The sequence below is a fragment of the Lactuca sativa genome, chromosome 6 (genome assembly GCF_002870075.4).
Source record: "Lactuca sativa cultivar Salinas chromosome 6, Lsat_Salinas_v11, whole genome shotgun sequence".
Taxonomy (NCBI): domain Eukaryota; kingdom Viridiplantae; phylum Streptophyta; class Magnoliopsida; order Asterales; family Asteraceae; genus Lactuca; species Lactuca sativa.
This window is the reverse complement of record NC_056628.2, coordinates 38729316-38746026: the sequence shown is the minus strand read 5'-3', so window position 1 is coordinate 38746026 and position 16711 is coordinate 38729316. Positions and strand designations below refer to the sequence as shown.

General features: G+C 37.2%; 2 protein-coding genes across 2 annotated transcripts; one reads left to right on the top strand and one right to left on the bottom strand.

The window, feature by feature from the left end:
* Positions 1-1055: 1055 nt before the first annotated feature.
* Positions 1056-3027, bottom strand: LOC111894149 (vacuolar protein-sorting-associated protein 37 homolog 2). Its single transcript, XM_023890237.3, has 7 exons — positions 2869-3027; positions 2242-2349; positions 2017-2104; positions 1858-1897; positions 1672-1718; positions 1446-1566; positions 1056-1355 (listed from the first exon to the last, which is right to left on the bottom strand). Exons 1-7 carry the CDS (start codon positions 2883-2885, stop codon positions 1192-1194), a joined length of 585 nt encoding a protein of 194 aa, XP_023746005.1. The 5' UTR covers positions 2886-3027; the 3' UTR covers positions 1056-1191.
* Positions 3028-14498: 11471 nt separating this feature from the next.
* Positions 14499-16277, top strand: LOC111894162 (UDP-glycosyltransferase 73C3). Its single transcript, XM_023890247.3, has one exon. It carries the CDS (start codon positions 14636-14638, stop codon positions 16097-16099), a length of 1464 nt encoding a protein of 487 aa, XP_023746015.1. The 5' UTR covers positions 14499-14635; the 3' UTR covers positions 16100-16277.
* The last annotated feature ends 434 nt before the right edge of the window (positions 16278-16711 follow it).

Below are 16711 nucleotides of genomic sequence, written 5' to 3'. Positions count from 1 at the left end.
TGAGTTTCCAGATATAAAGAGGAAGAGGGTTTTCAGATCGATAGATCTGAAGAAAGTTTTCAGACTTCACCGGTGTAGATCTGTTCTCGTCTAAGGAGATTGGAGACATGAGCTCGCGACTGAAGACTCTCGAGGCAAAGAGGCGGATTTTGATTCAAGGTTTTATCCTCCACCGTTTCGTCTTCAGATCACCATGTGTGACTTCAGATGAAGAACCCGAGAACTGATGAACTCGATTTGATTCCGTCTTCTGATTTCATATTCTTCTTTCTCCATTATTCGATCTTCCCTTCCTTGATTGTTTAGGGAGAAAAGTTTAGAGAAGAAACATATCTCAGATCTCGTTTTGGTTGGACGAGAGAGAGAGAGAGAGAGAGAGAGAGAGAGAGAGAGAGAGAGAGAGAGAGAGAGAGAGAGAGAGAGAGAGAGGTTAGTTGGTTTTTCTAATTTATTTTTTATTTATTTCATCAAAAAATTAATAGAATTAATAAAAAAACTGAAAAAGTAAAAAAAAAAATTAAGGGCAAAATCGTCATTATAAAAAAGTTCATATCAAATTGGACCAAACTCACAAAAAAATGAAAAGTTTGGACCTATGGTGCTAGTCCAAACTTTTTTGGACCAAAATGGCAATTTTGAGCTAACCACAAGGACCATTTGTGCAGTTTTGTCTTTTAGTTTTGGTCCTTCAATTTTCTCAACGATTTTGGTCCTCGTCCAAAAATCACTAAAAAACTTCTAATTTTTGAACAAAATTAAGACAACTTTTTGGAACCAAAACATCAAAAATCAGCTAAACTTAGGGACCAAAAATGTAATTTACTTTTAAGAAGAAATGCATGGTTTTTACTAAAGCCTTTCACACATGAGAGATATCTCACCTTTCTCCATAAAACCTAAAATTGCAATTTTCGTTATGTCAGCATCATTTAATTACTCAGTCCAATGAACACCAAAAACAATATATAACCTTTAAATCAAACCATTATCCATTTTCAAGATCTCCATAATTTCACACACACACACACATAGACACAAGCCCAAACAAGAAAAGCTAAAAAAGATAGATATGGTATAGCTATATATATCTTAAGGTACAATGCAATATATACACAAACCATGTAACAATTATAAGGCATAATGAGCACAAAATAAGTAAACCCAAGTTCATAAAAATACACACATACAACTTCAACCCACCAAGGAAGTATTAGCTGCAAGATGTGTGAGAGATCGTTTATGGTACAAGTTGCGAAGCCTCTTGTACTTGTGAGTGAAAGTAGTGAGATCAATCTCTCTATCAAGAAGCTGTTGGTGTAAAGCCTCTGATTCCTCTTCTGTCTTATGCATCGACTCTGCAAATAATCAAATCACTATTATCATGAAAGATGATTAAAACATAAAGTACAAGGGCCTTAATGAAAATTATTATTGTTACTATTTACCTTGAAGACGATGAAGTAATGATGTGGGAGAGTAAAATCTGAGGATTTCTTGCTTCTGCTTTTCTAGTTCATTCAGCTTCTCTCGGGCAGTTGCCAGTTCGGTTGCCCGAATTATTTGACACTATATAAAAAAAAAAAGGAATATTTTATATTTATCTGATTGAATTATTTTATGATTCCATTCCATTCTTTTGTGATTCCATTCCATCATCCCAAACAGACTAACCTGGTTTCGAAGCTCCCTGATGTGTGGTTCTTTTTCCAAGTTGTGTTCTGCATAAAATAATTAGCATGTTCATGTTGAGTGTTGAGTATATATTTTATTAATTCAAATCTGTGTATTATTGGTTAATATTTATATTTAATTATTTATACACGAATAATGAATTAAACAGATTATGGAAGAACTTACTTGCAAGCTGTATAGTTTCATTTCGCAGTTCATTCCTCAGCTGATATTAACCATTGAAAAAAATTAGAAAAAATTGACTTTTTAAGTACTAAAAAAATTCAAGAATAATGTTTGATTATGTGTTGAATATTAGCTCTAAAACTGTATATGATGACTTACATGAATCTGATTTTGGACAATGTCAAGTGAATGTAAGAATTGTTGATATGCATCTTTGTTGGATAAAAGCTTCTGCAACTCGCTAGCACTATAAATTTTTTAACTGTAATCAATTTGGAGAAAATTCTTTGGCAAGATTATCATATCATGCATATCTAAGATGAAATTATGAACCTTTTGAGTAATTGTGTAAGATATGTTAATGAATTAAAGAAGAAAGAGAACCTTTTGTCTTTTAAGACAACAACAATCCCAGCAGCTTCATTAGGTGGAATGCGGGATACTACTGGTCTATCTCCATATGACTGCTCATTATGCTGTTCTTCAGAACCCCTTCAAGGAAAGAAAACTCAGAGAAGTGAAAAAAAGACACAAATAAGTTGCTTTTCGAGGTTAACAGTGATAAAATTGATCTCCTTGTGATGAACTATTACTTGAATTGGTAAAATGAAAACATTAAGGAGTTGCAAGCAAGACTGAGAATGTCTGCAGATTTTGAATTTGGTAAAAGGGAACTAGGATTTGGGAATTAAAAGTTGTTTCCACTAATTCAATGTGACTCTAATCCATAAGTGATCAACTGTGAGAAGTACTAAATCGATTCCGGAAACAACTTCCAGTTCTCTAAAATCGTTTGATTTTTTTTATTTTCTCCGCCTCTTTTTCTCGAAAATTATGGTTTTTGCATATGCGTTTATGGCTAAAATCTCAATAATGGTTTGAAATCAGTCGATTAAAAGAAAAGTAAAATCGCAATCTTTATACAGAGCTTCAACAAAAACGTTAAGAGTAATCCAACAATCAGATAAATCAAACCCTAAAATTGAGGGGAAGCAAGAGTAAGAAGATTACCAGAAGGATTTGAACATGATTACAAGGGATACAGGCTTGTTGAGTGAGAATCTATGCGAGCAAAGATAAGCCTTGAAGTTTCTGAATTTTTTTTGTTTTTCAATTATTCGGACAATCTCATACCATGAAGCCGTATGATTTTCCGTCTTTGCTTGCTTAGGTAGCGAAGACCACTTGTGGGTCCCATTTGGAAAATAAGGAGTCTCTTTTTCCAATAATATAATAAGATAAAGGTAATTAACAAAAAAATATATATTTTTTGAGAATTTAAAAAATAACCGTCTTATGTGTGGAATCCCAAGTTATGGAGTAATTATGTCGATCGGTGATAGTCCGTGAAATATGATTTAAATAGGGGTGAACAAAAATCGAACCGCAAACCAAAAAAACCACATAAACCGAAACCGAAAAACCGAAACCAAAATGAAAACCGATGGTGTGATTTTTAGTTTTGCAAAAACCGAAAATACTCGATTCGGTGCGGTTTCTAGTCTTGCAAAAAAACGCAAAAAACCGAACCGCACCAAGAACTTATGACAATTAAAATTTTTATAAATACAAATATTCATCTTATCTATCAGAGGATAATTGTATATTTTTAAGCATACATTCAGTGGTATTTACAATAACAAATAATGTTTATGATATTTTTTAACATTTAAATATGAAGATTACTAGTGATATAGTATCATTTTTATGAATACATTAATTGATATTATTGTATGTGCTTGTGAAACAAATAATATATTAAATTCGTATTAGATTTAAACATTAGAAATATGTAGGATGAGTGATTATGTAATTTGATTTCAAATCAAGAGGTGGTGGTATCGGTTTATCTCCAATAAATGATTAGCACTCCTCATCTGAGTCAAAGTAACTCGTTGAGTTACTTGAGTTTTAGTAAAAAGGCAAAACAAAAACAAAAAAAAAAAAACTAACAAAAAACTGAAACGTAAAAAATCGCAAAAACCGAACCACATAAAACCGAACGGTACGGTTTCTAAATTTCAAAAACCGAAGTTGTGGTTTTCGGTTCGGTTTTGGTCAAAAACCGCACCAAACCGCACCATGCTCACCCCTCTTTAAAATTATGAGATGGTAATAAAGTATTTATATGGGTATCATAATCGATTCTTTATATCTTGTTTTATTCAATGAAGTCCTAAAAACCGATAATTGTATTAGTTTAATATTTTTACTCTGTCAAGAGGTTATTCAATTTTTATAAATTATATATTTTGACCAAAATTTCAAATTTTATTATAAATTTAGTCCAAAATTAATACTTTTGGTCAAATTTTTAAATTTTATTACAAATTTGGTTCAAAATTTACCATTTTACCCAAATTTTAGAATTTTGTTACGAACTCATCATAACTTTAGTTTTTTTACGATTTTTTTTTCTCAAAATTTTGTTTCAAATATGTTTTTTCTTTATAAAATCATATGTATACAAAAAAACATATTTTCACATAAAAAATCTCATATTTTCTATATATATATATATATATATATATATATATATATATATATATATATATATTAAACTTTTTTTGTATAAGAAATATCTATTTATATAAATAACCTTCACTGTGTATGACATCGAGATAAATGGAAACATCCAACTTTGAAACAGTGTGGCCAAAAAAACGAGTAGCGAAATATTCACCAAACCGCAAACCTGTTATTAGGCGAAATGCATTATTGTCAAAACAGAGTTAGTAGTCGTCCAACGTGATTTCTAACTCATCTACATCAGTTCGTTGATTGGCCACTACCTCCTTGAAAAATAAGTACATTCACAATAAAAAGGTAGTCTTTGATACCTACAAGTAGATAACCCACCTACCAAAACAAAATGCCCTAAAACATCGCTCGTAATACGATTAGGCTGTAGTCGTATTATAACGTCCCAACCCAAGTTTAGTCTACAAGTTGTAGTGAAAATAGTGTCATATACACAATCATATTGAAAAAAGAGAAAAAAATTGGCATCCTGTTCCGGACATGATCTTCGTATTCTAAAAACGGTCTACTTATTTTCAGACTATTTTAATTATTCTCATTACGAATCTAATTGAAAAATATATCTAAATATCAGCAAAAACTACTCCAATAAAATAGTTTCTTTAAAAATGTACTACGTTCTGGACCTGTATGAAATGTCACTCTTAAAACAAAATCAAATTCGTTTAAAGTACTTGTAAAGCATGTAAAATGTGTTTTGAAACAAATAAAATATGTGTATATAGAATTATTTATCCATGTATCCTCTAAAACAAATAAAATATGTGTATATAGAATTATTTAACCATGTATCTTTCCTCATCTATAGTTTATTATTATAAAATAATATTTGGTTTCTTTATTTATCAGTTCTACACTATTTATATTTTATTTATTGATGAAAAAAAAATTGTTTGAATAGTTCATTCTATTCTTTGGACCAACCAAATATAACAATGAAATATAGTGATACATTTTTATAAGATAATAGATTTCTTTATTATAATGAGGATTTAACCTTATATAAATAGGAATACCAAATAAGCTCTTGGCTTAAGCTAAATGCTAATGAGTATTAGCTAGATTGCTTGATTACAATGAGGATTTAACATCATATAAATATGAATACAAAATAGGCTTTGGCATAACTTAAACCCTAATGGGTATTAGCCTAACCATAATCACTAACACCCCCCGCAGTTTGATCGGGAGAATACGATTTAAACTGGAAAAGAATAAACAAAAGAACAAAACATAAAAATATAGATGAAGACAACGACAACGGTGGTGGCAGAGCTCTGACGATGGATGCTAATAACGACTGCTCGATGGATAAGGAAATAGAAGAAGCGGCGACAACAAGTCGTTTCGTTGCAAAAGAAGAGAGAAGCGATGGCGACGACGATCATGGAGTCGATAACAGATGCGACCAGAGAAAGATATCGAGAAAGAAATATGGCTCGAGTTGCGGCAGACGAAACTAATTTCGGCAAGATCGACGGCTGTAATGTTGATAGAGAGAAAGAGAGACGGAGAAAGAGAAAAAGAGAGAGAAATAGGGGAGAGAGAAAGAAAGAAGGAGACGAATGTAGATCATATGCTGCTAGACGGAGCAACAAAAACATCGGAACAAGCTGACTCGAAAAAAAAGGATTGGAAAGAGGGGCCATCATAGGAGGAGACATAAGGCTCGAAGGCAAGGGCCATTCGATGAGGAAGAGGTAGTAGACAGTAGAAGAGTTCGATGAAGGGGCTCTAGTTTGGTGTAGTCGACGACTGTATTATTATTTAGGAGGAGAAATAAGTAAAGGGAAATATTAAGTTAACGAAGGCACTTTCGATGACTATTAGAGAAGGTCGTTGAAGATGGATGGCGGCAACTGTATGTTGTGGTCAGTAATAGAATTTTATGTAACACCAAAAATCAGAAAAGCCAAGAAAGGAAAGAAAACCCTAAGTTCAAGGGGTCAACTCGTCGAGTCCAAGGAGGAACTCGACGAGTTGGAACGGGATCCGGGGGATCGAGTAAGTGACCAACTCGACGAGTCGACTCGTGGACTCGGCGAGTTGGGTCTGAAGAGGAAAACCCTAAATTCGGGACTTTGGGCGCTATTTAAACTCCTTATTCTCTACATTAGGGTTCCTTAGAGCCTCCCTTACACAGAATACGAACCCTAAGCCCCATTGTTGCACATTCAAGCTTCTAAGCCATTTTTGGGTGATATGAAGGAAGAAGGAGGCGGGAAATCATTGGAGCTTCAAGGTTTGGCCTTAGATCCAGAGTTTGTGGAACCTTTCAGAGTTATTGAAGGTACTAAGTCGTTTCCTTCATTTAGATCTATTCTAGTTATGAGTTTTGGGGCTTTTAAGCCATGTTTAGATATCCATTTGAGTTAGAAGCCAGATCTGAAGTTGCTACTTCAGATCTAAGCACATTTTGGCCTTGTGAAGCATAAAGCACATTTTGCAACTTTACGTGAGGAATAGGCTTGGGAAGAGTAGATATACAGTTTGGAGTCCAAGCATGACTCAAAAAGCCTCTGCATGTGTGAGGAACTGAATGGACTCGGCGAGTCCTTTGAGTGGACTGGGCGAGATGCTTCCGTATTAGTAGTCAATGGCAGAGACAACATGCAGAGCATGGTAGAGTGGCGGGAGAGCCGCACTAACATCCAACAACAACGAGTTAGTGTGGAAAGTGTTGTAAGACTACGGGTAAGCCGTAACATTCACTAGCAGCAGGTTAGTATGGAGGTGTTGTAAGACTATGGGGATAGCCGTAGCATTCACTAGCGGTCAGTTAGCAAGAGAGGCGATGTAAGACTACGGGCAAGCCGTAGCTTTCCCTAGCAGCTTAGTTAGTAGAGATCGGGCGGAGGCCTGTATCTTCCAGTTAGTAGGAGTTGGGCGAGGCCCTTACCTCCTAGTGATCAAGGTAGAGATCAGGAATGGGTAGTTGATGAGAATAGTGGAGAGTTGGCCTGTATTGCCCTAGAGAGGTGAGACCTTGGGAGAGGCCGCTCCAGGATGTAGTTGGGAGAGACCCGTGGGCGAGGCCCGTATGAGAGTAGCAGTATAGGTGAGACCTGAGAGCAGGGTTGCTCAATAGTATGGTTGGGTGAGACCCGTGGGCGGGGCCCGTGCGAGAGTGGTTAGACAAGTGGGACTAGAAGGATAGAGGCGGGCGAGACCCGTGGGCGAGGCCCGTGAGTTTATGGTAGCACAGGTGGGACCTGGTAAGGACCTTAGGGTCAAGTTGGGGGATCAAGGATCCCATGACTTGTAGAGCCTGAGTGGCAGAGTAGAGGGGGCATTATTAGATAGCCTTAGTTTCTTCGGAAGTCGCTGGGAGCGACTAGGAGTGGTGTTGGGACTAGCGACCGGTGGGAGCCGGTAACCCAGATACTAATAGACCAGGAGGGACCAGGGTGGTCTCAGTTCATCCGGAAAGCGGATAAGGGACAACAGAGATTTTCAGTTAGTGGCAGTAGAGTTAAGAAGTGTCCAGTGGATACTGGCGGTAATGACCCGTACTCGAAGTAGCGGGGGTGATGGAGTGGGTGAAGGATAGGACCTTCACAGTGTCAGAGGAGGTAGTTGGTTATGGAACATTGCCTTGGAAATGCCAGAAATCGCACTAGGAAAGAAAGGGGTGAACCCCCCAGGGTGTTCAGCATAAGTACTCGGGGAGTACCAGAAGGTTGTCAGTTAAGTAAGTTGTGTTTCCAAGATGACCAGGGTTATGGTGAACCCGAGGATACTATTCGAAAGGATTTAGGGTCATCAGGATGACCGAGCGAAAGGCCAGCAAAGTTAGGCAGCTGATGTTGGATTAATAAGTAGAGTATAGAAAGCAGACTGCATGGCGTTTGGCCGTAGAGAAACTTCGAGGACAAAGTTTAGTTTAAGTGGGGGAGAGTTGTAACACCCAAAATCAGAAAGGCCAAGAAAGGAATGAAACCCCTAAGTTAAAGGGGTCGACTCGTCGAGTCTAAGGAGGAACTTGACAAGTCGGAGCAGGATCCGGGGGATCGAGTAAGTGACCAACTCGGCGAGTCGGCTCGTGGACTCGGCGAGTTGGGTCTGAAGAGGAAAACCCTAAATTCGGGACTTTGGGCGCCATTTTAACTCCTTATTCTCTCCATTAGGGTTCCTTAGAGCCTCCCTTACACAGAATACGAACCCTAAGCCCCATTGTTGCACATTAAAGCTTCCAAGCCAATTTTGGGTGATTTGAAGGAAGAAGGAGGCGGGAAATCATTGGAGCTTCAAGGTTTGGCCTTAGATCCAGAGTTTGTGGAACCTTTCAGAGTTATTGAAGGTACTAAGTCGTTTCCTTCATTTAGATCTATTCTAGTTATGAGTTTTGGGGCTTTTAAGCCATGTTTAGATATCCATTTGAGTTAGAAGCCAGATCTGAAGTTGCTACTTCAGATCTAAGCACATTTTGGCCTTGTGAAGCATAAAGTAGCTGCCCTTGAGTTGATTATAGAGCCTCCTTGCCTTAAACCCTAGTTTATGGTGTGTTTAGCCTAGATCTCCTTCTCTACACGTAAAGTTTGCAACTTTACGTGAGGAATAGGCTTGGGAAGAGTAGATCTACAGTTTGGAGTCCAAGCATGACTCAAAAAGCCTCTGCATGTGTGAGTAACTGAATGGACTCGGCGAGTCCTTTGAGTGGGCTCGGCGAGTAGCATGAAGTTTAGGAGGAACTCGACGAGTGGGATGAACAACTCGTCGAGTCGGATGAAGATTGCCGTAGACTCGGCGAGTCAAGTCGTGAAACCCCCGAACCCCTTCGAGTTAAGACTCAGATCAGTGAGTTGAGTGGAGACTCAATGAGTTGGACAGGATAGGACACGGAAATCAGTAGACTCGGCGAGTCAGGGGCTGACTCGGCGAGTCGAGTCGTGAATGGAAGGATTCTAAGCCTATGAACTCGGCGAGTCAGCAGGCAGACTCGGCGAGTAGGGTTTGACCTGGAAGGTTGACTTCGACAAGGACTTTGACTTTGACCAGAGTTGACTTAGTTGACTTTCGGAGGACAGTTAGACTAAGTGTTGCATTGTTATTGGTAGCTCGGGGAGCTAGTGGAGCAGGAGTTCAGAGAGTTACCGGGCAGCAGCTAGAGGGGGTTATCAGCAAGTTCAACAAGTGCAAGTGAGTTTCCCTTTGTGTGAATGGGTCTACGGCCACAATGCCGGCCCATGTAGTTATGAGTAGGAAGACCCGGGGGTTAGCCCTAGGCACAATATGGTAGTATGATATTCAGGACGAGGTCCAGTGTAGTGGGCGGGTGCCCAAGGAATGGTTTGTATGATAGTTATACTTGTTGTCTGTGTGATACATGTATGTGCCTGGTAAGAGGGTGAGTGTGGGCGAGGTCCCGTATCTCACCAGCAACAGAGTATGGACGGTGTTCCATGTCTCATTAGCAGCAGTGTAGGGGCGAGGCCCAGGTTAAGGAAAAGAGTGAGTGTGGGTTGGGCCCGTATCTCACTATCAGTAGGAGCGTGGACGGGGTTCCATGACTCATCAGTTACAGACATGGGCGAGGCCTTGAGTATAGGATTCAATATTATATGTTTAGTTTATGTGTTGTGATATGTTATGTGTTAGTATATGTTGGCGGGCGAGGCCTAGTAACAGGCGAGGCCTAAACGAAACAGATCTGTATCCGAGCGGGGCTCGAAGCCAGGCGGGGCCGTTGTAGCGGGCGAGGCCCGAGGTAGAGGGCGAGGCCCAGAATAGCGGGCGTGGCCCAGTATGTGCAGTATGTGGTTATGCATGGTATGTGGTAGGCTGGGGAACTCACTAAGCTTCGTGTTTACGGTTTTCAGTTTTGGTTTCATGTACTTCTGGTAGAGGAGGGAAGAGCTCGGGGTGATCGCATGACACACACCATAGATTAGACAGCCTGGGATGTTTACTCTGATAGCGAACATATGTTTTGGAAATTAATTCTCTGATTATGTTATGGATTGATAATTATGTTTTAAGTAAAGATTTTATAAAAGAAATTTTTGGGTATGAATTTTAGGGCTTTACATTTTAACATAAAATTCTAATACCGTATAGGATAATCAACTTCTTATTTAAAATGGGGATTCAACCTCATATAAATAGGTATACAATATCGATTATTATGCCAAACCTAAACCTTAATTGGTATTAGTCCAACACTAATCACTCATACATTCCTTGAACATTCTATTTCATGTTAACAATTTAATTGATTTTGTCGAACCATAGCGGGATTGCAAAATAATATTAATAGATTTGGAGTTGAATGGGGATAAAAAACAACTTTTTATATTTTTTATAAAATATATTACTTTGAATTTTATCTTTTATAGAGTTTAATATATTATATAAAAAATAAAACATTAATATTAATACCTTAATATATTAAACTCTATTTGGTCGACAATACATTTCACGTTGTTTGATGCTTTAATATATTGAATATTAGTTGTGAGACCCATGTATTACATGAGTTAATTTAAAAAAAAATTACATATAAATATCAAAATATTTGAGAACTTTGAATTGATAAGAAAATAAAAAAATAATGAATTATTATATATATATTAAAGATATGAAGCTTAGGAATAGTAAACTTGACATTTTTTTGGCAGAAATGGTCCCTGCACTTTGCTCATCATTCTTTACCTATTTTGACATTTTTGGTCCTTGCAATCAATATTTTTACACTTTTTAGGAACCTTTTAAGATTTAAAGTTTGGCCAAAAAACTTTAACGGTTTGACAACTTTGATCCATTTTCTAAAAATTTGCTAATTCTTACCCCTTTAATTGTTTAACCGTTTTGAAACTTCTGATCCTTGCAGTCAAAACTTTTACATATTTTCATAAAAACATGAAAAAAACGGTCCGGGGCAAACTCCGGGCTTTTCATCCATGCACTTTCTACGTCTGTTATATTTATCCGGGGTAAACTCCGGGCTTTTCATCCTTGCACTTTCTACGTCTATCATATTTATCGATTCGGAAACAATATTGAAAGCTTCTGGTCCCCGCGTAGTGGGGGTAACCTTTCTAGTTATAATAATGAAAATGTTTTTTTATCTTTTAAATTTAAATAAATAATTTAAATAAATGAAATAAACTAATAATTTTTAATTTTAGAAATTTTGAAATTAAAAGTTAAGTTTATTAATAAAATTAATATCCATTTATTACCACATTTATTGTAATTATTATATTAAAATATTATGTGAAGCTCAATAAAATAGAAAAACTCATAAAATGACATGTAGAAAAAAATAATTCAAAATAACTACAAAATAACATTTGACAATTGAATGAGAGTGCGATAAGTGGCAAAAAAAAACCTTCATTTAATAGAGAGGATGAGATGAGATAGATTTGCTTTGCTTTGTTGGGACTTACGGATATCATGAGAAAAATCCTAATAAGTAGAGAAGCCTAATTGGGAGATGCTAAGAGACTTGCTACATGCTCGCGAAGTAGGAGGAATACCGCCCTTTAACGCTCGCTATAGGGCTCGCTATAATCTGATCGCCAAGCTGTTAACGAGATGAGAGATAATGACAAGCTTGTATATGATTGGTTGCCATGTATAGATGAAGCTAGGATTGGTTACTTAAATTTTTTTTCCAAAATAAAAATAACGTTAACATTAGATGTTACCACTCCCTACCTATTTACTACTATTTTTTTTATCCTATATGGCTAAAAAAAATCCTATAGGCCAAGATGTTTAACCTAAAAAATTTGTATAACATAAAGTTAAACAAGGCTGCACATTGCGCATGAAATCAAGTAATAAGGCTCGAGGGAGTGGCTGCGGTTTCATACCACGGTTTTGCCACATGTACCAAGAACACCGCCTCCTGGATGCGGTCAAGGGCGGTTTAGACCGCATAGTGGCCAAAAACAACCGCAGTTTTTGATTGGTGGGTGTGCCTTTTGACCGTCAACAGTCCTTTTGTTTAGAAATTAATTAATTAATATTATTTTTTTATTATATTTTTTTAATTTATCCTATATATAATTGCTTTTTTTTTTTTTTACAAAATCCTCACTCAAATTACTTATCATTTTAACATCTTTTCTTCAATTTTTTTCAAAATGTCTTCTTCCAAAAGGCCTACCAACGGAAAAACACCCGCTAGAAACACCACAACCCCAATACCTTCATATGATCAACCGTTTTTTTCGTCTCTGTATTACCACTATGCCAGTATGCTTCTGTATTTTCCATAACGACCACAATAACCACTATCACAAACACAACCACTATCACAAACACTACTACAACTCGACTTAAATTTTAATCCATTTGTTTTTTTGTCTCAACCTGAGTTTGTTCAACAAACACAAGATCAATCACATACGGTCGTTTCTGATTCCGAACCGGAATTCATTGAAGAAACTCAACCCACTCGAGCAACAACTAAAAGAAAAAGAAAGGCACAGACTAAAGGTTGGGAACCCCTAGAAGTGTAGTGTTGGCACAATCATGGATCGATATTTCAAACAATCATGGATCAATATTTCAGAAGATGCGACGACTGGAAAAGACCAAAAACATGACTGTTTTTGGATTTAAGTTTTACATAGGTTCCACAAAGGAATGAACCGTGAAGATTATCGTTCAAAACATCAAGTGTACTCGAAATGGGGGAAGATGAACAAGGAAGTCATGTTGTTTAACGATTTGTATACCAACATGAAACGTTAATGGAAGTGGAGAAAACGATGATGCGCTGAAAGTGTATCAACAAGAAAACATGAAGGCTTTCAAGTTTCTTGAAGTTTGGAATTTTGTGAAAGATAACAAGAAATGGCAAAACAACAAAACATCAGACAAGCATATCGACAATGCTTCAAAACGCAACAAAACATTTGAGTCCAACTACACTACATCAGATGCTCGTGTTCAATTCAATCTGAACGAAGATGAATCCGTTCCAGTTTCACCACCTCCTCGACCAATGGGAAAAGACAAAGCAAAAAGAAAAGACAAAGACAAAGCGTCGGATTCAGATGAGTTGAAAGAAATGGGGGCCGATATGAAGAGTATAAAAGATAGAATAGACAAGATTTTGCAAATTGCTTCTGAAAGAATGTTTCGGAAACAAAGGGACAACGATATGAGAATACTAGTGGTGGACATGTCGAATATGATCGGGGACGAGCTTCAAGTTATTTTGGCGATGAAAGGGGAAGTGAAAAAACGTTACGCTAATCGTGACTAATTTCTAGGGTTTTTTTTTTTTTTTTTGTTGTTGTTGTAGGTTTTATGTTTCTAATTTGCTTTTCTAAATTTTTAGTTTTTTTTAAAGTTATGCAATTTATGGTATTTTTATTTTTAATTAATGAAATATTATCTTTAAAAAAACTAAAAATTTTACACATTAAAAAAATTAAAAAAATAAATAAACTCACTCTCTGCCAACAAACTAACTATTAGGCTTGAGGGAGTGGACTTGCCACCCCTCTTGCCAAAGCAAGATGCTAAGATATCAAACACCACTTCTTTGGATTTGCCAAGCGAGGTGTTAAGAAGTTTGCGCCAAGCAAATAGCGAGAGGATACAAGAGAGAAGATGTAATGGTTTATTATGATTGGTTCATAGCTATTGTTATTTTTATCTCTTTTTTTTTCTTCAAAATAAACCTTATTAATTTAACATACTACCACTCCTTACAAAATGCTAACAATTAGTTGCTAAGAAAGAAAATGATGTAGCACTTAGAATAATAATGTGACAAGATACGAAAAGTGTTACCAATCCTTTTAACCTTATGGTAAAAACACATATAACTATGTGGCAATGTCGTAAAATAAAAGAGAGTGGTAGCCCCTCCCTCCTCCCTAAGTTGCACCCTAAGTTGCATGCTTTTAAAAAATTGAAGGACAATCTTGTTGTTTTGAAAGCAATCCATTTAAGGACACTGACGGTATAAATAATAATAATTGTCACAATCGAAATTAACTACTATTGTCAAAGTCAATCGAAGTGGGCTGGCCTGTTTTGCATTTCTTTTATGTCCGTATGTCACCCAAATGAATAATACAATAAGATGTTGTAAAGTATGCAGCAAGTACATATACCTTGTTTAAAAATTGCCCTTTTCAGCAATGGAAAAGGGACCAGATCCCTGAAAAAAAAAGTCAAATCACATCAACACTAAAAACCTAAGTTAATTAAAAGACATCAGTTAAAACACCTTATTCACAAAGAAGATCATACTCCGGCCATACACTGAATGGCGTCCAATGTTCATTTTATTATGATACCTTTAATGTGCCCAGGTCACCTCATTCCAATGATGAACATGGCAAAACTCATAGCAAAACACTCTGCCACCGTCACCATCGTCATCACACCTCGCAACGCCGCCAGGTTCGGGGGATTCCTCCACCGTGCCGTGGCGTCCGGCCTCTCCATCCGAATCCTCCAACTCCAATTCCCAACCACAGGATACGGATTACCAGAAGGATGTGAAAACTTAGACGATCTACCCACACTCAAGTTGACCAAGAACTTCTTCGATGCAAGTGCAAAGCTTCAAGAACCACTTGAAGAGGTGTTTGAAGAGCTTAACCCGAGGCCAAGTTGTATCATTTCCGACAAGACTTTATCATGGACAGCAGATGTTGCAAGAAAGTTTGAGATTCCATGGGTTATTTTCGATGGAATGAGTTGTTTCACTCGGTTAGCTACACATAATCTATTAGATTCCAAGATTCATGAACAGGTGGGCGATTTCGACCCGTTTTGGTTGCCGGGTTTACCGGATAAGATAACCATCACTAGATCCCAGCTTCCGGGGATGTTTAATCCTGGAAAGGGTGCACATGAAAAGGGCATAAATATTATACGTGAGAAGATTAGAGCAGCCGAATTAGGAGCATACGGGATAGTTATAAACAGTTTTGAAGAGTTGGAAAAAAGATACATCGATGAATATCGAAAAGTGAAGGGAAAAGTTTGGTGTATTGGACCATTTTCACAAGCGAACAAGAATGATATAGATAAAGCTTCAATGGTGAATAACCATGAGTGCATCACCTGGCTCGATTGTCAGAAACCAGGGAGTGTAGTGTACGCGTGTTTAGGGAGCCTAACACGACTCACACCTCCGCAGTTTATAGAACTGGCTCTAGGGTTAGAGAAGTCAAAGTTCCCGTTTATATTAGTGGAGAAAGGAGGAAGTAGAACAGAAGAGATAGAGAAATGGTTGAAGGAAGATGGGTTTGAAGAGAGAGTGAAAGGAAGAGGTGTTTTGATCCATGGGTGGGCCCCACAGGTTCTAATCCTGTCCCACCCTTCGGTTGGAGCCTTCTTGACTCATTGTGGTTGGAATTCGACTATCGAAGGGATTAGTGTGGGTGTACCGATGATCACATGGCCTCAATTTTCTGAGCAGTTTTTTAATGAGAGATTGGTTGTGGAAGTAGTGAGAAGTGGTGTGGGTGTTGGGGCTAAATCAGTGAGGTATTTAGGGGAAGAAGATGCAGCTGGGATACAAGTGAAACGGGAGGACGTGTGTAAAGCTGTGAAGGTGGTGATGGATGAAGGTATTGAAGGAAAAGAGCGAAGAGAAAAGGCTCAATATTTTAGGGAGATGGCTGAAAAAGCATTAGAAGAGGGAGGATCATCTTGGCTAAATTTGAAACTCTTCATTGAAGATATCATGCTACACACGAATAAGGACATGGCAGGCTAAGTTGTAGGAATTGCTAGTGATGAATCAAGATTTCTGTAATGATTTTTATTTTTCATAGCTTATGTTTTTGTTTGAAAAGTGCATGTTCCTCAAACAAGTTTTTCATACCATGAAGGTAATGGAGTTATGTCTATTGGAAAACTATAGAAGTTTTGAAAAAAAATTAGAAGTATATTTATATGTAATCAATATTACAAACGTGCACATGTTGTGTTTAGAAACTAATACACAGGAAATAACAATTTACAATATACACCACAAAGTACTATTGTTTTTATTTATTTCTAATATCCCCTCAAGCGAAACTTGAAGTCTAGTGACTAATAAGAGTCTCTTGGTTACCTGTTAGAATGATATGACAAATTTAGACGGGTCTTCAAAAAAGCTGGTCAACAGAAGAGATGAAAAGTTTGTAGATGCTAGAAAACCAAAAAAGGGAAGCAATATTCATTAAATCGAGCATGTCGTGTGATATAAACACGAGATGTTGTCGGATCAAGGCAACATTAACCTTTATACTGAAAGCTATAGCCAAGAAAATGCACGGAAGGCTTCTTGGCGAGGGCTTATGAGGATCATAGTCCCAAAGATAAGGGAAGATCTGACAACCAA

Bases quoted from the DNA above. Each gene is read 5' to 3' on its own strand.
- LOC111894149 (XM_023890237.3), bottom strand. The intron at 1,898-2,016 runs GTAAGTCATCAT...GGTTAATATCAG, and splicing joins TTGTCCAAAATCAGATTCAT to CTGAGGAATGAACTGCGAAA. The intron at 1,567-1,671 runs GTTAGTCTGTTT...TTTTTTATATAG, and splicing joins TCAGGGAGCTTCGAAACCAG to TGTCAAATAATTCGGGCAAC.
- LOC111894162 (XM_023890247.3), top strand. From the start codon at position 14,636: ATGGCGTCCAATGTTCATTTTATTATGATACCTTTAATGTGCCCAGGT.